The 24,545-nt window shown below is 34.6% G+C and overlaps 2 protein-coding genes across 2 annotated transcripts; both read left to right on the top strand.

The window, feature by feature from the left end:
• The first annotated feature begins 1,604 nt into the window (after positions 1–1,604).
• LOC113865476 (sucrose transport protein SUC4-like) lies at positions 1,605–15,428 on the top strand. The gene is made up of 5 exons (XM_027500057.1): positions 1,605–2,171; positions 11,862–12,598; positions 13,093–13,156; positions 13,238–13,281; positions 15,001–15,428. The coding sequence occupies exons 1-5, from the start codon at positions 1,658–1,660 to the stop codon at positions 15,157–15,159; spliced, it is 1,518 nt and encodes a 505-aa protein (XP_027355858.1). The 5' UTR covers positions 1,605–1,657; the 3' UTR covers positions 15,160–15,428.
• A 4,037-nt stretch (positions 15,429–19,465) lies between these two features.
• LOC113865477 (protein DETOXIFICATION 48-like) lies at positions 19,466–22,509 on the top strand. The gene has a single exon (XM_027500058.1). The coding sequence runs from the start codon at positions 19,648–19,650 to the stop codon at positions 21,298–21,300; it is 1,653 nt and encodes a 550-aa protein (XP_027355859.1). The 5' UTR covers positions 19,466–19,647; the 3' UTR covers positions 21,301–22,509.
• The last annotated feature ends 2,036 nt before the right edge of the window (positions 22,510–24,545 follow it).

The raw sequence follows: 24,545 nt of genomic DNA, 5'->3' as shown, positions 1-24,545 counted from the left end.
TTTATTTGTTCGCATTTGAGTAGCATTAGTTTTCGCTGGCAAACGATACTGGGCTCTCATACCAATGTTATCACTTTTTTAAAGTCCACTGATTTTTGCAAGTTGGCATGTTGTCATATCCCATTTCCATTTTCCAATGGTGCGAAGAAAAAGCCATATTGGATCAGATTCGTCGTCAAGCCCATCCTCTGTAAGCGAATGCACTGCAATGGTTCTTGTTATCCCATGTTTTTAACATACCATTGTCTTATTTGATAAACATAGCCACCATTGTAACCATGTAGTTTCATCTTTGTTCCGACCTAATGACCGGGCTGGCTTCAACGCAAAGGAATGTTGGTGATTTTTTTGGCAGAGCTCCAACAAGTAAAAGAGAGTGTTCCATCCCTGTTAACAAACATTTTAAATTATATAAGATTGCTCAACTTGTTATGGGTTAAGAGTTAAATGGATTGACTCATCAACTCACTTTTAGTAGTAGTAGTATTTTGTTTTATTTTATTTTATTTTTAAATTTGAATAGAAAACAATAAAATAATAACAATCATTTTTTTTCATTTCCCATACAATTCTTTTAAAATAATAAATAAAAAAGAGTCAAGAAGCATTTTTAGGATTAAAAAAATGATTTTTAAAAAAAAAACAGAATAGTACTTATATCTTTTGTTTTTGGTCATGAATGGTCCCCTAGTTCATGTGAAAAGATTTAGTCATCTAGGTGACATAAAACCCTCATCCCCTTCTGTTTTTTGGGCTACAGGAAGACCCTCCTTCCTTAAAATAATGGATCCTATCCAACAAATATGGGCTTAGAGATGCACAAGGGCCTTTCGTTTTTGGAAAAAAATAAAAACGGATTCCTTTACCAAACGAGTTGGTATTGATGTTTATGGTCCTGTTAACTCAGCTGAACATTCTCTTCAAAGTGCAATAACTATTATATAGTATACTAGCTAAAAGGTTAGTTAGACTGCTTCGCAAGCATCAAATAGATACTTGTTACAGCATTTTAAAACATTAAAATTTTTCTTATTTAACATTTTTATTTCCAGTTTTTAAATTAGTACAATTAAAACATTTATTACTATTTGTCAAAGAGTCACACATAAATAACATTTAAAAAAAAAAATATTCACAAGCCTTTATCATCCACTTATACTGAGTAGTTTCTATCTTTCCTTTCAACTCCCATTTTTTATAATTTCATATAAGGTTTAATTAATCTTTTATCGTTTGCGTTCCTCTGTCATGACATAACATGTTTATGTAAAACTTACCATCGCAGAAATTCCTCAGAAGTTCTGTTGAGGGGTAAAATTGTCATTCGGTAATCTTAACTAATGTACCAATAACACAACCAGAACAACTAGATGAATGGAATTGAAATGGTGGATTCGGTAGTAAAAAAATCCCGTGGAGGGGGCATATATGTAATAAGGCCCCCATCAAAACAGAGTTACAATGTTGGAACTGCACCGTCTCAGCAGAATGAGAGGATGCTGCACTGCACGCGCACCACCTTTCTCTCTCTCTCTCTGCCCATTCTCTCTCATCCGAGTCTCGCGCGATGCCCTGAGGAAACGGTCATGCGGAGATTGCAAACAAGCAAGCGAGGGAGGCACAAGGGCCTCTGAATTTGGAACACTCTTCAGACACAATGGCGAATACCGACACTCAACGTAACCACCCTCGCCAACAGCGTCGTTCCAAACCTCGATCAGCGGCTCGACCGGCGGTGAAGCCAAGGGTTCCGCTCAGGTTGTTGCTGCGGATTGCGTCGGTAGCCGGTGGCATTCAGTTTGGGTGGGCCTTGCAGCTTTCTCTTCTCACGCCGTACGTGCAGCAGCTCGGGATCCCGCACGTGTGGGCCAGTATTATATGGCTCTGTGGGCCCCTCTCTGGCCTCCTCGTTCAGCCTCTCGTCGGCCACATGAGCGATCGCTGCACCAGCAAGTTCGGTCGCCGGAGACCGTTTATTTTGGGCGGAGCATTGTCGATTGTCGTCGCCGTTCTCATCATTGGTCATGCCGCCGACGTTGGCTGGTGGCTTGGCGATACTACCAACCATCGCCCCTGGGCTGTCGTCGTTTTCGTTTTCGGCTTCTGGATTTTGGATGTGGCTAACAACGTCACTCAGGGTCCTTGTAGAGCTTTGCTTGGCGATCTCACTGGTAAACTTTTCCTCCTTATGATCGGTGACGCCCAAATGAATGCCCAAATTGAACTTTTTTTTACCTGAAATGTGTATGTGTGAATCTTCCTGATTATGCTTTGTCCAATTGTTCAATAATCATGAAGCATTGGTTTTGTTTTTGGGAATTGGATTATGGATGATGTTGTAGCTCTGGATGTTTGATTGTAATATATGTAGTTGTGATTCTGTCATTCTCTGTTATTACATGACAGCATCTATTGTTGACTTGGATGGTTACTGATGCTGTGCATCTCTCTGTAATAGCATGGTTTCGTTTGTTTGTCTTCGTCTGTTTGTCTGAAGTGAGCTTCTGTAAGCATGGGTGTATTTGCCGTGGACATCAATTGACTGAATATTGATTTGGGAAGTGTTTTAGAATATGGTTTATCAGCAATTGAGCATACAATGGGTGCATTTGAATTTAAAATTGAATTGACAAATTAATGAGCTCTGCAAATTTTATCTCCATAATGGGGGTCGTGTTGTTCTCAGAGTGTACTGTTTAGGGTTTTGAAGATGGGACCATTTTAGCACTTCAGAGTTTGGAATAATATGTTTAAAAATTCTATTCATTTACAAATATTGTTATATCCTATATTTCCTGGTTTTTTGTCAATTCATATCAAATTGAAATATTTCCAATTCTGAAATTAAAACTTACAAAAGATTTTCCCCACACTTCACGAAGGACATCTAGTATCGATGATAGCTTAGGATATAGAACTGAATCTGTTATACATTTTCACTTGTGTCAGAAAATCAGATAGTTTTTCTTACAGAGGAAAAGAAGAAACATAACTTTGCGTAGTAAATTCTTACTAAGAATTGTTGCTTTATGATTTCTCTCTCTCTCCCTCTCCCTTTTTCTGATCTATTTTTTCTATTGGAACTTTTTTTTTTAAATGTTTAAAAGGAAATTCCTGTATTTACTCTGGATGTGTGTATCTTTATTCTTTTGAAAATTCATCTGTGCTTTATGTAGATCTATGCTTTCATATATACACAAATAATAAAAGTTAATATGCATATTGTTAATGAACTTGGATTCAGAATAGCAACTTAAAAATGAAGGCTCGCATTGTAATGTATACAAGCATCAAAGTTAACTCTCTTCACCTTCTTCTAGCTTGAAAATGCACTTTCCTCCTTAGATATTAATAAGATGTTTATTTATTTTTTCTGACATTAAACTGATTAAAGTGGACATAAAACTATTAAAATTAGGACCTAACTATAATAGCTAATTATTACATTAAAGTGGGTATTGGATAATGTTGATCTCACAATTTACAGCAAGTTAACTTGTGTGACAAAGCTGTAAATGAAAAGTTGCTTCAATTTGGAATATTACTTTATGCTTTTGGTATAGATCAGCAGCTCAGTAGTTTTATATGATATGTAGACTGCAGATGATAAGATCGTGTCACTTGTGCTAGGTCTATTCAAGGATAAGGTTGTGACCTAGTGGATTATAAGGGACAAATTTACAACAAATGTTTACATTTATTATCTAATCATGGACTAAATTAGTGCAATCTACTAAGCATTTGAGACCATTGGTCATTTATTATCTGATATATGTAATGACAATTAGAGTACAGCTGATTTCTGTTTATAATGTCCGCTGGTCTCATTTGATCTTTATTCAAATTGCATATTCCATTTGAACTTAAACAATTTTAATGCCCAATTATGGTTCTTATTTGGATTGGGAGTCACTTAACATGATCAATTATTTGTCAGAAGCAGTTTGATTGTCTACTTGTGCCAGGTTCCGTGCAATTGGTTCAAGTTTTTTGTACTTGTATATGTTTTAAACTTGCTACCTCTCCTTCTTAGATTTGATGTGTTTTGTGATTTGAATTTGGCACAGAACAATTTATCTACTATAAATATCAAGAGTCAAGGTCTTACACTTCAGCAACTTTGGCTGTGTGCCATGTTCACCTTGGGGCCATTTAATTTGTAGAGGTTCCTTCGGTTGAAATCCTTATGTTTTCTTTTCCTAAGACCCTATAATTTTGAAGATCTTTAAATGATTGGATAATTCAAATTTAGGATTTCTGTATATTTAATTTTTTAAACTACAAAAGAAAAGAAGATTCCTGAGATATGGACTATACTGATGAACCAAGAGAGAGAAACATTATTCCATCCATGCCTCCGTGCTGAATTGGTGCTTGGAACACGAAATGGTGGGATCATTCTTACTGGGTCGTAAACTCGTTGAAGATGTGCGATTCCGATGTGTAGAGATGAAGGCTTTTTGGGCCAACGACCCGCGACCCGACATCATTAAAGCTTTTGGAATCCTAAAATCCCATAACTCCTCATTGCGACTTTTTCCTTTCTTCTTCACTCTATTCTGCGAGATTGGGTGTCTCTGTTGTGCGACTTTTCTGCGAGGCTCTAGTGACTGTGATTTGGTTCCGACGACTGCAATTCAGCTTCGGTGACTGGGCTTAGCTCCGGCGACTGGAATTTTTTCTGTGATTTGGTCTGAGATTTTTTGCTTTCTATGCTCTGTTTTTTTCTTCTTCATCTTCATCATCTTGGCTGCTGCGTGTGATTGGGATTTTCTTCATTTTTTGCTTTTGTGCTCTGCTTTCTGTTTTATGTGCTACTGCTGTTTGCTACCATTAAATAAAATGGCTTCAACTAGTAGTCAAGCTCCTCCCTCCAAGTCATTACCAAAGAATGCACTGGGAAATAAAAGTGATGTAGCATGGCAACATGGGATTATAATTGAAGGTACAAGAAAAATTCAATGCAAATATTGCCAAAAAATTGTAAGTGGGAGGTGCTTATCGATTGAAGCATCACTTGGCTCGAAAAGTCAAATATTTTATATGCATATACAATTTTGTAAGATCTTATGTTCCATGTTACGATCCTACGAGTTATGATCCTGAATCCCCTCTCCGATCCTACGTAAAATCTCAATTTTGACTATCATGCCCTTTAGTAATTATCTTCATTGAACAGAGTTTGTGTACAGGATGGAGAATATAATTGGAAAATTTCTTTTCTCAAGGATAGGAGAGGGAAAAAAGGTTAGATCATTTATATGGTCACGACATTTGCTATAGGCCTACAGAAGATGGGGTTTGTTCTGGATCTAGACCCTTAATTTACAATATTTGAAGGGAAATAATCTTTCTGGTGCTAGATTTTGAAGGGCTCTTTGTTTGGAGTATACATGCTTTTCCATGTCTGTATAGTTTTGCCGTACTTTTTCTTCTTTGCATCAGTCTTCCATTCTAAACTTTTATGGTAATATGGATTTCACCATGTCTCAGAACTCCTAATTTATAAAGAGCTACAGTTTGAACTACTTTCTGTTAAAATTCAGAGGTTTTGACAAGAATAAAGAGGGCATAATGTTGTTTTAGTGTGTCAGTCATGCTGTTATCTGGTGCCAAGGTTGTTGAAAGCCTTTGCGACACTAAAGTGGAAGTTTGTATTCTTAAACTTACTACGTGACACGACTGTTTGTGCCTATCTAATATCTATGATGTTCAGTGCATGTTATCATTTCAAGGAAAATCCTCAATACAAATGTATATAGTGTAGAGACTATTGGAAGCCAAGGAGCAGAAAATTTTCTGTGGGTTTTAGGGGATGTGGGGGACTTTAAGGTGGGTGATTTTGGGAAGTGGTCATGGGACTGAATAAATATTTTATTATATTCACGTAGCACAAAGTTTTATATGGGAGTTGGGACTTTAAAGGTCTACCCTTGGTAGATGTAGGATTTGCATCCTGTTAGAGATCTATATAACAACAGTTAAACCTTATTCCACTAGGTGAGGTCAGCTATATAAATCACATGACTCCAATTAGGTTAGTAAAATACTAAATTCTCAAAAATATTATTAATTAATAGATCTTTTTCTACTTTTCTTTACCAAACTAAAAGTCATGCCATTCACTTTTTTCGTTGGTGCTTTCAATGACTTTCTTTGCACTTAACCAAATCAGTTTATTATTGAGATGCCTTGAATTTGTGCATGACTTGGTCTTTGTGATGTCTCTTGTATTTTAGCTGTTATTGTTTTGATGAGTTGTAATGAGAAATTGTGAGTTATTATGTTGAATTATGAATTATTATGTACCTATGCTTTAAAAGCTAAAAAGACACATTTATTTGATGTAGCAAAAAGTAGTAGTGTATTTACATATTACAGTAAATAGAAATATCTTAATATGCCTGTGACTTAGACGTAAGTCACTTTGAAAAACTATGTTATATTCTTGTGTATTCTTCTTCTTCCTATTAATCCTTTGGCATTTTTGTTGTAACAAGTAGTATCAGAGCCTAGTTCACTGAGGTGACTGACTCAATACAAGTATGAGAATGGTGGTAGATCTATGCGAGGGGATCATTGAATCGAAAGTCTTTCTAATAACGTGAAGGTTAGGCGGCATGTCCTATTGATGAGAGTTAATAGTGGTATAAAGTTGAAAAAAAACATTGGCATTGGAGCCTAATTGTTAATGACGATTGGCGGTGATAGTTGTAGTTAGGAATGGAAATAAATTAAGTTAAGCTAGACTTTACATATATAGGTCTGACCTGTTTAATAATTTTGAAGTCTGAGTCTAGCCTATTATTTGTCCTAGACTTTTTATTAAATCTAGTCTGATCTTTTTAAAAGCTTAATTTGACTTATTAACCTCTTTAACGGCCTATTTTATATTAAGATATTCAATAGGTTACTAAATTTTTTTGTAAATAAATTATTAAACTATCTAAATAGGTATGTTTTTTACAAGTCATAAGACTTATATATAAATAAACTATTAAAAAAAATTATTCAACATCTTGAATATGTATAATAAAATTACATATTCTTATTTATCACTTTCAAATAACATAGAAGTGATTGAAACCATACAATTTAAATATGTGTTATGCATATAAGATATGCAAAAAACTATAACAAGTAGTGTTTTTCTCTCTTAGAGAATATGTAGTAGAGACTTTTTTCAATTCTAACGAAAAGGATTAGGATTTTTAATTTAAGATTTTATTATTTTAAGATTTAATTGATTTAAAATATTTTAATATATAATTTTTATATCAATTTATTTAATATATTATTATAAATTTTAAATAGACCATTTTAATAGACTTTTTCTCAAACTTAAGTCTAACCTATTTAATTAATTAGGCTTTTTAAAAAGTCTAAATTAAGTCTATTAATTAAATAAGTTAAGTTGGGCTAGGCTTTAAAAGGTTAGGCCGTAGATTCCTGTCGAACGGCTTGACCTATTTTCATCCCTAGCTGTAGTGCTCTTGTGTCATCATAAATATCCGTGATTAAAAAAGTCTAACATTTAACGATATGAAGAATGGTATGCAATCTAGAGAACTAAATAATAGTCTCTTGTTCTTAGTTAGATGATGTAGGTGCAAATGTATGGAAAGAAGAAATAGTAGAAAAATGAAATATTTTTAATATAAGGAGAGTTGTTCTTGGTTACTGATGATTTAAGGGAATTTAAGTTAAGAAGAAAAATTGTTTTGAAATGTCTTGAATTTATGCATGACTTGGACTTTATGATGTCTCTTGTATTTCAATTGTTATTATTTTAATGAGTTGTAATAAGGAGGAAGTTATAAGTTACTTTGGTGAATTATGAATTCTTATATACTTTGGGTTATAAAAGCTGAAAATACATATTTTTTCAATGCAGAAGAACGTAGTAGTATATACACATATTACAGTAATAGAAATATGTTGATATGCCTGGGGAAGGAGGTTACATTGACTAACAATGTTATATTTTTGTGTGTTTTTCTTCCTATTACTGCTTTACAATTATATCATAACAAGTTTAGATGATTTTCAATATTCTTTTTCAATATAATTACTATTGCAATATTCTTACACATATGATTATTTCTTGTGTGACTACTTATCTACCTTAATATTTTTATTTTTGTTACTTTTATTTTTTTTTCATTTTTTTCTTTAATATTCAACATTTACTACCATAGAAAATAGTTAGTCATATTGTATTATAATAAAACTTCTTTTTCACTTTGATAGGTAATTTTAAGGTTACAAATAATTATTATTAAATTTTTAACTACTTACCTTGTATTTTATGAATAATATCATTAAATTTTTATTATTTGATAGAATTGATTCTAATTACTTGAACTTGGAGATTTGTGGTTAAATATTATTATAAACCAGAAAATAGACAATAGAAATGACTGAGAAAATCAGGAAATAATTGTATTATTTGCTATTAAAAAAAATACAAAAAGAAATACAATCCCACTGCCATGATGCATAGCTCCTTCAGAGAGGCTATTGCCCTTTATCCATAATAGAATTTTCCAAAAATCAGTCTCCTTTTCTCTCTCCTAATCATTCCCTATATGCACCAAATCTTCATTCCTCACTGTTTGACAATCCTGTTACTTCATCTTTACTCCTTTTACTCTGGTTTCTCCTTACGTACTCTTTACACCTTGGGCCTTTTCTCATGGTCTAACTGTCTAAGCTCACATTTTCACTCCTATCAAATATCATCTCCAATTTTAATATCTAACGCATAATCCTTATCTTGTTTTTTACTAAATTGCAATGCATATACTTTACCTTACTTCTATTCAAGTGAAAACCTTTAAATTTCAAAGTTTTCCTTCATAACTCAAGTTTAACTTTAACTTACTCTTTTGAATCTTCTACCAACATTAAGTCATCGGCAAAGAGCATGAACTCAGAGATAATATTTTATGTCACTTGTAAACACATCTAAAATTATGTTAAACAAGAAAGAGCTCAAGGCAAAGCTTTGATATAAGCCTATCTTTAGAAGTAAGTCTTTAGATATGTTTTCAAGAGTTTTTACACATGTAATTATTCCCTTATACATGTCTTGTATAGCTTGAATATATGTTACGCAGACCTCTTTTGTTTTTATAGCCTTCCGTACCACTTTTTTTGTACAAGATTATATGTTTTTTCCGAGTCTATAAAAATCATATGTATGTCTTTTTCTTAGTAGTGATACTTTTTTGTTAATTTCGTAAAAGATATATAATTTGTTATATATCTTATTGACATAGAACAAAATTAATTTTCTAAAGTGGTTTGGTTACATGTAAAGAATTCTGGATGCACCAATGATGAGAGTGAATAACATGACATTTAGTTTGGTAAAGAGAGACCTAAAAAAACCTTAGAAAAAGTTATTAAAAGAACTCTTTTAACTAATAATATTTTTGAGAATTTGATTTTTAATTGAGCTCAATGGTGTTGTGTGATTTATGTAGTTGATCTCATTTAATGGGATAAGAGTTGATTTTTGTTACAATCTGAGTTTCATCTTGTAATCTATGTTCAATCACTTTTATGTCATAACTTCATAATGTGACTTATAAATTTAATCTATCTGTAATTTGCACAATTCTAAATATTGCTTTTGTTTTTGTATATAGGAATCAAAGAACTCTTTCTTTATTCATTTGATATGTTCTTAGATCTTAAAATCTTATTAAAGAGCTTAGTTAGCCACTTAATTTCTTGTTTCCTATACATTTTCAAACTTCAAGATTGGACATTATTGGAGCCAACTCCTTTACTATTATCCCATCTTAAGAGTTTCCTTTACTTCTCAAACTTGAATTCTACAACATGTGAAATTTAAATCAGTCACTTACACTTATAATATTTTTATATTTTCATTTGCTCCTTATCTATCATTAAAAAGTTAATAGAAATAATTATTTCATTTACCTTTGATGTCGTAATATGTAACCAAAACTTTTTTTTTTTTTTATCTTTAATACATTTAACTTGGTCTAAATTTTTATATTTTCTTTCTCTATTTTTGATAAACTTATATATGTTTCTTTCATCATATTTTATTCCAAGATTTTGATAGAATTCTCAAAAGCCTTAGATTGTGCTCCACTTACTCTTTTTCTTGTCTCAATTTTTGCATTCCAATACCTTGTCCAATTTTCAACATTGTTGCATACAACCAAATTTTAAAACACATCATTTTATCTTTAATTTTCTCTTGCACATAATTATTTGACCACCATGATCCTCTGTCTTTTAGTCCAAGACAACTAGATTCACTCAAAATTGGTCATGACAACTCTCCTTACCTTTGTTTCCATTTTGTTTCAAGTGATGTTAACTCTACATTGTGCATCTCAATTATCTTTTTTTGCTAACTGCTTCTTAAAGTTTAATTGTTTTTCATCTTTAAGTAGTCATCACTTGATTCTTAGAAAAATAACTTGTTGAGTTCTTTATTTGTCAATCAAGAAATGAACATCAATGACTAAAATCCTATGTTATGTAATAAGGTTATCTCTTGGAATTACTTTACAATTCTTGCAAATTTTTTTGTCTAGGTTCTTTACAAAAACGAAATCGATTTGCAACCTTGAGACCCTACTTTTATTAGTGATAAGATAAGATGCTTCTCCATTTTCTGAAAACAAGTGTTCATAATTTTGAAGTTGTAGGCCATTGAGAAATGAAGAATAAATTGTCCTTTCTCATTTGACTTTCCAAAATCAAAATCATCATGAACCCTTATAAATTGTCTTGTTTCACAACTAACATAACCATTTATGTCTACACCTATGAAAATCTTTTTAGCCTATGAAATTTTTGGAATAACCCTTCTAAATACTCCAAAAACTTTGCTTTCAAAAGAACTTTTGAGCCAACTTGTGGAGTATAGGTACTAATGATATTAATAGTACCTTTCAAAAGATCTTATGCGATCAATAACTTAAAATATATGATCCTATCTCCAATCCTTTTAATTTTTACCATGTTTTTTTTTTTTCAAATGTTATCCACAATGATGCTAGATTCTTTCCATTGACTTTTCCTGTATACCAAAATTTAAAACGTGTAGTATCAAGCTTCTTAGCCTTACTTTCAACTCATGATGTTAATATTTCTACAAATCACGGTGTTCTCTACTTCCAACGACTTCCCTGTTTGAGATCTATATCCCCTAAATTTTAAGAGAAAGATCTCTTACTAAGATCTGATACGTTCTTGAATTCTCTCCATGTACTTGGTGCCATATTTTTAAAACTGAATAACTAAAGGAGCATATAGCCTGCTATGTTATATAGTAAATTAATTTTTGCAAATTTTTCATGCATCTACTGGGATGATTTTATTCCTTCCATCCACCTTTATCCCAAGCTATCCACCAGAAGAAAACATAAATACTGTACCAGATTCTTGGCAGATAATATAGTTTCTTCTATTCCATGTCTGATAAATAGTAGGAAAGAATAAAAGTCTGATTTTTTTCCTCTGCAAAAAATGGGTAAAATTGTCCCAATAAATGTGGGATGTAATCAGACTAATTGTAAATAAGTTAGTTCTGCATCAATTATTGCCTGTTTCTTTCTGGGCATGTGATTGTCTTCTTAATGTGTACTACTGAATGCAATTCTCAGTTAAATTAAAAGGGCTTGGTAATTATTTTTTTATTTTCATTGCCTTGTCCGAATTTTTTTTGCAAAGGTGGCCTTCAATGTCTAAATAAACTCCCTCACCTCCCCCCAACAAAAAAAAATTATTCATATGAAAAATGATCATCTCTGACAAGAAAACAATGCATTGACATACTTTCTTATCTATCTTTTTCTTCTTTGGTATGTTAGGCAAGGATCATCGAAGAACACGCGTGGCAAATGCTTATTACTCCCTGTTTATGGCTGTTGGTAACATTCTTGGATATGCAGCTGGATCATACAGTGGTTGGTACAAGGTCTTTGCTTTTACAGTTACCCCTGCATGCAATATTAGTTGTGCAAATCTCAAGTCTGCTTTCTTCCTTGACATTGTTTTCATTGCCATCACCACCTATATCAGCATCACAGCAGCTCATGAAGTGCCTTTAAGTTCAAGTGTGGCACAAGATTCTGAAGCAACAGAGGAGTCAGGAACTGCCGGAGAAGCTTTCCTGTGGGAGCTATTTGGGACATTCAGATATTTTTCAACTCCTATATGGACAATACTGTCTGTTACTGCTCTAACATGGATTGCATGGTTTCCATTTCTTCTATTTGATACTGATTGGATGGGCCGAGAGATTTATGGTGGTGAGCCAAATGAAGGCACTAATTATGATGATGGAGTTAGAATGGGGGCAATTGGTTTATTGCTTAATTCAGTTGTTCTTGGAATAACGTCAGTACTCATGGAGAGGCTATGCAGGAAGCGGGGGCCTGGGTTTGTGTGGGGAATCTCAAATATTCTAATGGCTGTCTGCTTTGTTGCAATGCTTGTTGTAACCTATGTGGCAAATAACAGTGGCTATTTAGGCAAAGATCTACCACCAACCAGCATTGTGATAGCTTCATTGATAATCTTTACCATTCTTGGGTTTCCACTGGCAGTGAGTTGCTCTATTTACTGCTAAAAGCACGCTGTTCATTCTTTTTATTCTGTTAATATCAAAGCCAGCTCTCAGTCTACTGTGTTCAGTAAAACAAGACTCAAATCCTGTTCTTTTTTCATCGTTTCGGTGGTTCATACACAAGAAGTATCATAATTACTTGAATTTGACTGCACTATCTCCTTATCTCAAACTGACCCTTTCATTCTATGTTCCTAAAAATAAGCAGTCATGTTATGATGTTCTTGAATTATTTTTCAAAAAAAAAACTCACTGGCTCATACATGTGAAGAAGCATCTTGACTCAGTCTTGGTTGCTTAATCTCCGTAACTCAAAGTGGCATTTTTTACTCTACCTTTTAATTTGAGAATCTTGACGTCACGGATGAAAGTTTAGAAATGGCCTCATTAATTGTGCATGAGTTTACGCAAACACATAAATTTTGAGAGTCCTACATTTAATTTAATCTGACTTCTTTGATCAATTATTTCAGATCACTTACAGTGTTCCATATGCCTTAATTTCCACACATATTCAGTCATTGGGGCTTGGCCAAGGTGGGCAGAATTGATGCCTGATTTATTCTTTCTTGGATATATGATTGTATAACTACAAAAATTAAATGTTGGTACTTTCAGGATTGTCAATGGGAGTCCTAAATCTTGCAGTAGTGATCCCACAGGTATTACTTTTTTAATGGTTAAAGTTAAATTATCCTTTTTTTTCAGTTAGGGAGAGGGGGTGGTTGTTGATTGTTTATTGTTCCCCATACATGTTAATGTGAACTTATTCAACTTTCAACAATAAAAGTATATTATCTTCAATTAAATGTGATAAGTGGTCCTGAGTCTTGAACTAAATGTGAACACACACAGTTTTACCATACTTGATACAAAATATAATTTGAATAATCAATTAAATGAGGTTGATGCATGTCTTCTGATACCATGTGGCAACAGGCAGTACAATTATAGTCTGTGATCCTGTACTGTAAATGCCCTTAACCTTAACATGGCTATTAGGTCTCTTCCACCATTAGTGCAGTAATTTTCATGCTGGGGCCAAATTGCTGTCAGTTGGCATGTCTTTTGACTAAGAAACAAGAAAATTGGCATGGGAACTTTGACATAGAAAACTTTAGTGTTGTGTGCCTGATAAATCTGTCTGACACGTGTCTTATACGTAGATACTTTTTTAAAAGTGTACATGCTTCATGGTTTTAACTTTTAATTTGGTCAACTTATTCCTGCCTTTTCATCTGTACAGTGTAAGACATTAAAAGCTGTGAATTATTATTTGATAAGAGAATAAATAACATCAGGCAGCAGAGAGAAATACAAAGGTATGACAGGACATCCTTTTCACAGAAGGCACAAAAGCAATCTCCATAAAAAAACAATAATAGTCTCCTATCCCTTTGCATATCTCTCGAGAAGATTTAATTAAAGAAATCATGGCGGAGATTTGTATCACATGAAAGATTATAGATAAGGACACTCGAGTATGAGCATTTTGTTCCTGAGAAATATACCTGAGGTTGAAAACAGAAAATTTTGCACAACTTAATACAGTTTTTCCTTACTTACTCCTGCTTAATCCTTTAAAATCATTTGAAAGAAATTGTTTAGATTGAGGGACAAACACAATATTCACTATGAATTTCAAATCGCCTACTCTACAGGAGGTAACTCTGGAGAAACTGACTTTTGCTACTGAGATTTGACATTATGACTTTGCATGATATTCCCTTCATTGTGTCTGGCTGGTGTTTTCACTCATGAAGTTTACACACACCCACGCACCCACAAACACTATTGTCTGTCACATAGAAGACTCGAGCAGCATTTGAGTTTGGATCTTAGAGGATCAATTAAATGCACCATACCCATGATTTACATAACGGTCAATGTCTTTGGCTCATGCTCTGCTTTGTTTTGGCTCCCTCATTATGACCACAAATCATTGCCCCCTCATATGTGAAAACCAATTCATGCTGCTGAAGAAAGTACTTAAATTAATAGCCTGAATAAATTCACTTTTTTTAATCCTTCGAAGTCTGAAATTAGATATTGTTGGAGACAAAGAATGATGTTGAGATTTAGACATAGTGGCAAGGGCAATTTTGTACTATCATACAGATTTAATGAAAATTTGATTTGCACTCTTGTTTTCTTCCAAATATCACATTTCAAGTAACTACTTGACAAATTTCAATAGAGGTAGTATGCCTAGATTATGGAACTATTTGCAAAAATTAAATTTATGAATAATTTTAAAGTTAATATAGTAATGGTAAGTTATCTTCTGTAGACAAAAAATTGTATGGAAGGTCTTAGTTGCGCATTGGATTTGCATATTTTGTGCCGCTGAGTTTATGTTTGTTTATCAATGTGTGAAACAGATGGTGGTGTCCGTGGGAAGTGGACCATGGGATCAGCTATTTGGTGGAGGAAACTCTCCGGCCTTTGCTGTGGCCGCTGTTGCAGCCATTGTCAGTGGATTCATAGCTGTCTTTGCCATTCCTCGATCTGGTGGTCAAAAGCCTAGAAGCCAAGTGTGAAGTATCATGTTCTTTCTTCATTTGACACAGATTTCTTTTGAAAGAGGGATAATGGAAATGAACAGGTAGCCAAAATTTGTAAATACTTATGCTTTACTTCTGCTTGATTGTAGTTTTTCTGTTGAGTCTCCCCTCATCAATATAACCCCCACCCGGCCCAATCTTTTTCCAATATTAATAATTGAATACATGGATGTGTTTTCATCTTATTGGTCATTATTTATAGCCAATGAGGTAAATTTTGAGTGCTATTATTTTCTGAAGTTTTGGAAGCTTTAGACTCTCTCTCTCTCTCTCTCTCTCTCTCTCTCCTCTGTGATCGTGATGAGTGAGTGGTCTGTTTAAAACAGTGAGAATGGTCTGCTTTGTTAACCATGAGGGACCCTCTACTGGCTGTAAGAAAGGATGATTTTTTTTAGTGTACAAGGAACAATGTAAACGAAGCAATTCACATAGCACTACTTTTCCAAACATCCTGGCAACTCTAATGTAATCATAAAAGCTGTCACCAAAATACTGATTGAAAGATTATCTGCCATCAGTGGAGAATTTCTTCATTGTAAATCAGTCCCACCTGTGTAAGATGTTGCTTTTAAAGGCTAAATGCGGTGGGAAAATAGTTAGGGCATCTTCTTTGTGTTCCAAAATTACTTACGGGCAACATCCTTTCCAGCCAAGAAGAATTGCTGCCGATTGGGAATTATTCCTCATGAAAAATTCTTTTATTTTGAGGCAATGCTGATTGTGCGTTGGTGCATCAAGCATGATGTATTGGAATCTTAGAAATTTCTGCGATTTGTTTGCATTAGTTTGATGAATGCGCTTAGTGGCCAACAGTGAATATGCTAATTGTGCTGATGGAAACCTCGATTGAGACATGGTTTTAATGCCCCCATTTTTTCTGGGCATGGTATATTTATTTTAAAATAATTCTTGAACGACGGGTTTGATTTATAATGGTCATTTAATGTGTACATTTAATTTATCTTACTTCTTTTGAACCATGGAATAAATTCTCGTTTTTAATACACTTCACTATTCATGAAAGTCTGATTTGCTTTCAATTCTTCGTACAATGCCTGCTACTAAGATTCAAAGAGCATTTAAAAATATCAACCTTTATATCATCATTTGTCCTAACTATACGTGATCCGTTCTTCGAACCACGTGCCAACTGCAATGACTGGAATTTTCCCGTCTGGTTAGCCTGCAAACCTTTTTGTAATGTTTGGATTTAGCTTTTGCAGGTAATTGGTGTTAACTGCTGATGAGAGGATTAAGTGAATGAATACACATTTATAGTTTATCATGCGTGATTTATAAAAGTTAGATTCATTTTATTTGTTAATAATACTGGTAAATGTTGGGTGCATGCTTTCCATGATAGACTGCAGGCCATGCTTATTCTACTGTTCAGCAGAGTTCTAAGAGGTATGCTATCTGGATTTCGTCCATGAAGACGTTAGTGTACATCTCTGTAGATTATAATTTATGTAGCTTTTATGGTGGAATTCATTAGTGTTATATCAGTCAATTAAACCAAGATATAGCAAATTGAGTCGGAGGGAAAGGAGTGAGTTGTCCCGGTGAGGAGTGCATCCCACGTCTCTACAATTGTGGAGAAGGTTGGAGGAACGCAATTAGGGAATCTGTTCGAGCTTCTAGACGAGCATAATCGTTGTTAATGTCAAAGTTAAACTATTGTCTTGTCATTCTTTTCCCGAAGCTTGCATTTTAGTCGTTTGATACGTCCAAAGAAATTCTGACTGATCTCCACTATGACAACTTGTGTTTGAGATTTCTTTTTAATCGATGACAGTAAACATGGACGCCATCATGACGTGATCCTGAACTAGCGTCTGTTTAAATTCATTTAACCGAATCCCTCTTACTCGGCTGCACTTTGCCAATCCAATTAGGGTGCCAAATTCGAGATGGGTTTCTTTCAATTCATATTCATTTTTCGGCTTGTCCATTGTCAGAACTTTTGCTGTAGCTTTATTATTAATTTCAAAGCATTGGTTCCCTTGCATGATACATATCTTTCACTCACTACAACTGGGTGAGCTACAAACACATGGAATCTGACATGGGATGGCCTTGGGTTTCAGGGAATTTATAATACTTTTTTTTTCTTATATACAGTGAAACAAAATAAAACTGATTTCTGAAGTTGGTCAGAGTGGAAGGGAAAAGAAAGAGAGGGTTTATCTGCTGTGTGTTTGGGCCAATGATGGTAGAGCAGAGTTGTTTCTGTTTCCTCATATACGAACCCCATGCTCTCCTATACACAGACACACTCATCTCAATTCCATCCCATTCGTGATACAGATTAAATGGTTGTAATTGGAGCACGTAATTCTCTCTCCAGTGTTTCCCATCTCCCATCTGTCTCTTCTCCATACGGCCAGCTACCATCATTCTCCATTAACACCACTGGTGGTCCCTCCATGACACCAACACCTACCTCCATAATCCATACATATATTTGCATATGTAATAGATATAGATATAGATATCCATGAAGATAACCTTTGTAAAAGGAAAATTGAAAAAAATAAAAAAAGGTGTAATATAATATCCACTCGATTTGACCTTTTGTTGCTTAAAATGAAATCCCAGGAAGAAACACAACTACTTTTTTGAAATGCCAAGCCAAATCTCTCAGCTTTGGTTGAAACATAAATACAAGGCAACGAACTTGTGATTGACGAGTATTTGATCCTGCTTAGAAATCTTACTAAGTTTTTATTTTTTATCTTTTGCATGACGCAAACAAATTCCCCAAATTGCAATATATGTATAACTTGATAACATGGTCTAGTGGCCATTCGTCCACTATATATTTCAACCTATCTGCTGGCCAGGGGATCAAACATTCAACAAGTGATAATACAGCAAGGGGCATAAAACACTGTGGGGCCAAAATTGGATGCAAGAGAAAACTTGTTTCCTCTGTTAGAAAAAGTAGTCAAGGTAATGTTTTGGCCTTTTGAGTGCTTCAGATGGTCTATATATAGACAGTGGTTGCCTTAGGAATGGGTTTTATGACATGGGTTGAGGAAGAATAGGACATGCATGGCTTGGCTACCTTAAAGAACATGCAATGCAATGCCAAATATTTTGCTTGCACTACAAATTAGTAACTAACATCCACAGTCGGAAAGTAAACAAAATATGTTATAGTAAAAGTAAGTTAAAATTAATACTATGTACAAATACCAACTGTGTATTCCCTTGTCATTTCAAAAGTGCCCCATGCCACACCAACAGAAAACAAAAAGGGAAAAGGAAAAGGGAGAATTAAAAATAATAGTAATAATATTAATAATAAAGGCTTCATGTCACAAGTAGGGGAATTGGCTTCTCGATCACTACCACTTGGCATTGTCAGGATAAAATTCTTTCTGTTCCATACAGGGAAATCAAAAGCCAAATGTGGTGTTTTAAAAGATTATCCACATGCAATCCATCCATTAATAACCCGGCGGGTTTAAACCACGATTATGCCCATCATAATCAAATCAAACTGTCATGATTTGACCGCTAAAATAACCATTAAAGCGAATAAATCCTTCCATCTTTATGTATCAAAAAAACTCCCATCTTTTTTCTGAGTTTCACCAATCCAAAAGATAAGACCGAACTTTTGTTTCCCCTCCGCGCTAAAAGGTAAGGAAAGCTTTATGTGCTGTTGTTATTCAGATGCCATAACCAAATTGTTTTTCACTTTTTTAATAAATAATGATTATAATAATATATATATACTCTTCAATTTCGAGAGAAAGATTATAGGTCGGTTGCCTCCCAAAACCTCCATCAACCATTTCTTCCGTTGAAGCTTGCTTTTCCCTTTCATCCTTCTATTTTTTTGGGTGGGTAAAAGTTTTTAAAAATATTTCCCCCTCTAATTGATATTCATATACTATAAATTATAGCATTTGCTTCCATTTATGACACGATACCTATGTAGGCCCAGCCCTTCCATGCATATAAACACACTTTCATCCTCTCCCTGCCATACACAAAACAAAATCCTCTCATATTCCCTCAAACAACTTCAAACACAGTGCGCGATCACCAAGCCTAAGCCACCAGGAACCAAACCTCAACCTTCTTGTATATTCAACTTCAACCCTTTGTTATCTATCCAAAACTTCAAACTCTCTCTCTCTCTCTCTCTCCAACTCCTCTATATATTCAAAACCTCAGCTTGAAGCCTTGAACTAATATCTAGCCAGCAAGTTATCATGTGCAATCCCAAGCCAACCTCGGCATCCCCATTTCTGTGTCACACAAAAACCCACCTCGTAACTTCCAACCCCAAACCCATAAACCATTCTCCTGATGATGATCAGGTTCAAGATGAACTTCATAGATGGCCTACTCCTAACGAGGTAATTAATGAAAGAGAAAGAGAAAGAGAAAAAGAAAATATTAAAAAAAATCCAACCAGCTTTATATCATTTTTTTGTGATTGAAAATTAAATGAAGTTGCAAGTTACTATCTGCATAGTCACATCACATGATGAAAAACAAATCATGCCAGTTTATGATCAGCATGCCTTTGATAATAACCATTTGTCTTTTTCTTTTGTTTTGTTTTGCTGCATTCAGTTCTTAGCAGAAATGAAGGCCATAGGGAAGATATCAGGGCCAACAGCCATCACGGGTTTACTCTTATATTCTAGAGCCATGATCTCCATGCTTTTCCTTGGCTACCTCGGTGAGATGGAACTAGCAGGTGGCTCTCTCTCCATCGGTTTTGCCAACATCACCGGTTACTCTGTGATCTCTGGATTAGCCATGGGAATGGAACCCATTTGTGGACAAGCCTATGGAGCAAAACAATGGAAGATACTAGGCTTGACCCTCCAAAGAACCGTCCTTCTCCTCCTCTGCACGTCCATTCCCATCTCATTTCTATGGCTCAACATGAAGAGTATCCTCTTGTGGTGTGGCCAAGACCAAGAGATATCATCAGTGGCACAAACTTTCATTCTCTTCTCCATCCCTGACCTCTTCTTCCTCTCACTCCTCCACCCTCTACGCATCTACCTAAGGACTCAAACAATCACATTGCCACTCACATATTGCTCAGCCATATCTGTTCTCCTCCATGTGCCTCTCAATTTCCTCCTAGTCGTTCACTTCAAAATGGGCATAGCAGGGGTAGCCACAGCAATGGTTTGGACCAACCTCAACCTCTTCCTCTTCCTCTTTTCCTTTGTTTATTTCTCGGGTGTGTACAAGGACTCGTGGGTTTCTCCGAGCATGGACTGTTTAAAGGGTTGGTCTTCTTTACTTGCACTTGCGGTTCCAACCTGTGTTTCGGTTTGTCTAGAGTGGTGGTGGTACGAGCTCATGATAATTCTGTGTGGACTTTTGGTCAACCCGAAAGCGACCATTGCTTCAATGGGAATCCTTATCCAAACAACATCTTTGGTCTATGTGTTCCCATCATCTCTCAGCCTCGGTGTGTCCACGAGAGTGGGAAATGAGTTAGGTGCAAACAACCCCTCCAAAGCTCGCATTTCCATGATAGTGTCACTCTTTTGTGCTGTCGCTTTAGGCATCTCAGCCATGCTTTTCACCACCTTAATGAGGCACCAATGGGGCAGGTTCTTCACCACTGGCCAAGAGATTCTTAACCTCACTGCCATAGCTTTGCCAATTGTTGGCCTTTGTGAGCTCGGAAACTGCCCTCAAACCACTGGTTGTGGAGTTCTTAGGGGCAGTGCTAGACCCACCATTGGTGCAAATATCAACTTGGGCTCCTTTTATTTGGTGGGTATGCCCGTCGCTGTTCTTCTTGGATTTGTCGCCAAATTGGGGTTTGCCGGGCTTTGGCTTGGGTTGCTTGCAGCCCAAGCCTCTTGTGCTTCTCTCATGTTATTTGTTCTCTCAACCACTGATTGGAATGCTCAGGTACAAAGAGCAAAGGAACTCACTAAAACTTCTATTACTAGTGCTAGTGCTGCTTCTACCATGTTACCCACATTCACTCAAACAGAATGCAACAACAATCATCATCATGCTTGTCTTCAGGAGATTGTAGTCACGGATGAGGAGCTTACCAAGACAACCTCCCTTGAAACCGACCCTCTCATCGTACCCACCGCCAAACACAATATAAATTAATTAACCAATTAATTAAGTTCCTATTCCTTGGGGAGAATCCAAATGAGATTGGCTTGTACTGTAGGAAATACAAGATTTTCCCCCTAGTTTTCCCACAATGATTATCTTTTTTTTAACTTTTTCTAGGTAGTTGCGTTAGTAATAAGAACTCCGTTAAACTCGGTTTTTATGTAAAGCGTTAAGAGGATATCCATTGTTATATTTTAGTACATTAAGATTACAGTATATTTTTAAATTATAATCTTCATGGACAAGTTTACGTGTTAATTAATTACTACAGATGGGAGAAAAAATAAAATAAAGAAAGAATGCGTCTTTTATTGCTTTTCCTGAGGACCATTCAGCTGTCGCTTGTTTTTGAAGGAAAACAAAAGCGGTTTCTGCCTAACTTTCGCGTTGTTCCCTTCCCCAAAGGGCAAAACTCTTGACTGTCTAAAAATGGAAAATAAGACCCTCAAAACTGAGCCTAACCCATATATATAAACTCACTTCCATTTCATTTCATTTCTTAGTGTCATATTCTTCTTCCTCTTTTTAACAATAATTTATTTTAAAACAAATGAAATGAAGGGGAAAAAATCTCCTTTACTAAACGCTCCCAATCATAGTGTGATAATGATAGTTATAAACTATGGTTGCCCATGACTTGATTATTTACATATAACCCTAAAGTTGGTGGATCTAACTCTAATTGCACATTCCCTTAATCATTGTCGTACAATTCCGTAATGTGCGTATGATACAATGAAAATTGGTCCCATGACAGTGTATGTATTATTTAACTTTCCAATTTTTTCTCAACCCTCCACTGTACATGATTGAATGACGCATGTCTGTATGCGAGAAACATTACATTTAGGAAATTATATGTTTTTGTAATGTTTTTCATCTCACGATGCACATATGGCAGAATGATTAGTGGTGGACGAGTTGTGACAGTAGCAATGAAAAACGGGTAGAAAGATATGCTTCTTAATGCCCTTTTCCATAGTGTCTGTACGACAAATAAAGGAAGGACGAGCAAGGAAACAAACATACACACAGACCATGACGCCAAAAGACAATAAATAAATAAATAACTAAATAAAACTGAAGATATTAATTTCAATCATGTGTCAAAATATTCATAGAATATGCATTTTCAACGGTTTAAGCTTTTAAACAACGTTTAGAGTAACTTATTTAAAGAGTTTCTAATGTTATATATACATTTATCCAAAAAAAAAAAATACATAGAAATAACTTATACTTTTTAAAACTGATTTTAATAAGTTATAAATTTTTATTTAATAATAATTTATTAAATGGGTATTTTAATTAGGCCAATGAAGCAGAAGGCAAAAGAGATGGTGGAGGAATGAGTTATGATGAAAAGGGGTGGAAAGAAAGATATAATTAGCGAATGGTGTTGTGTTTCTGTGAATGTGTGCCTTTTTTTATACATTGGTGATGCTCTCATACGTACGATAAAAAAAGCCAAGAATGAGCTTGAAGACAAAGAGACAGAGACAACGGCACACGCAAATGGAGAGAGGTATCTGCTCTGAGAAAGCAGTAAAAGAATGATAACAATAATTGGTAGTAGAGAAGTATCCACTGCCTCTGTCTACTTCTCAGATGACAAAAAAATTGGTACAGTGCCTCTGCATTACCACTTCCCCACCACCTCAGGGTCCAGCCTACCCTCCATTTGTTTCTCTCTAAAACTACCACCAACATTACTATTACGATTTATGCACACCCAATTTTAAAATAACATTGCTTTATTTTTACAATTTGATTTTAGTATACTTTCTGTATAACTATTTCTATACTATCAATTAATTATAATATAAAATTAATGATTTTTATTAATACAATAGTTTATGATTGAATCATAGTTAATATATTTAAATTATTTTTAATTTTTACTTTTGTTTCTTTCTTTTATATTCTTGAATCTCTGTGCACATATTTTTACAACACTTGACTATTATGAGAAGATATGGTACAGGCCCCATCTCATTTGCAGTCGAGAGTGGAAGGAACCCCATTGCCAAGTTTGTCGTCTTCTCCGCCTTTTCCTCCCAACCCAGTGCTTCAAACCACTCTCATCTCACCTTATCTTCTATTTTTCAACTTGTATAAATAATATCTCCATCTCTATCTATCTATCTATCTATCCTAGTATTACTTACTCTAAAGTTATGCACTTGTGGCAAAGAATTTTCTTTATAATGGGTGGTACAGCGTCAACATTTCCAAAATTTCATGATGGGTATCCAACATTTTTAGTTTCCAACACAGAATGTGTGGATATGCAACCCCTATCACAATATGTGCATTTTTCTACTATATATATAACTTTATATATGCACACACAGAGAGAGAAAGATATCTCTTGTGTCGACCTAGAGATAATGTTTTATTCCTATTCGTTATTCATATTATACATATTCCTCGGAAAGACATACAAATATGGTAAAGCTTTTGAAAAGAAGTAGCTGCACTGGGTAATCAATTCGCCATATTTTGACTATATGCAACTATGCACTATATATCCTATAAGGTGCACCGAGTTACTATATATTAAAAAATCAATATGCCATCAATTTGATAGTTAAAAACAAGTATTATTTCCTACTTTCTAGAGAAATGTGACTTTAGAATAAAGTGAATTGGCATTCCTTAATTTGAAGGAGTTAAGTTAACGAAACTCCCATAGAAGATTTCCACTTATAAGGATTTGTGCAAGGTGGGGGGTGTCATCATACATTTACACAAGTGAAAGCTGTTTTTATGTCCAACCTTTTTCCGTATGGCTACTTTTTTTGTTTCTACCTACAATATATGCTTCCACGATATTGTAGGTAGTACCATTAAATGTTGAAAGAGATATGCCAATGGATAAAAATAAAGCATCTATACATTTCATAAACGTGTGCGTTGAACAGATACTTCAAATATATGTAAAACAAGTTATTTTAAACTGATGAGATTTTTCACTATATATATATATATATATATATATAACGGTGGTTTAAATGTGATTATCTGATACAGACAGTAGAATGCAATATTAAAAAATGATGATCCAAAAGGCGGCGAGAGTGGATGGGAAAAAACAGAAGCTAATAAATTTATCATTGATGTTCATTTATTTAAGTCACTTATGGATAAGTGAATTACAACCGTTCATTTATTTGGCAACAAAAGTAATATGATTATGGGAACTAAACGGAGATAATATGTTCTAAAGAGAACAA

The sequence above is a fragment of the Abrus precatorius genome, unplaced genomic scaffold (genome assembly GCF_003935025.1).
Source record: "Abrus precatorius isolate BTA unplaced genomic scaffold, Abrus_2018 Scaffold4, whole genome shotgun sequence".
NCBI lineage: Eukaryota > Viridiplantae > Streptophyta > Magnoliopsida > Fabales > Fabaceae > Abrus > Abrus precatorius.
Note: the sequence above shows the minus strand (reverse complement) of the source record. Positions and strands in the feature narration are given on the sequence as shown.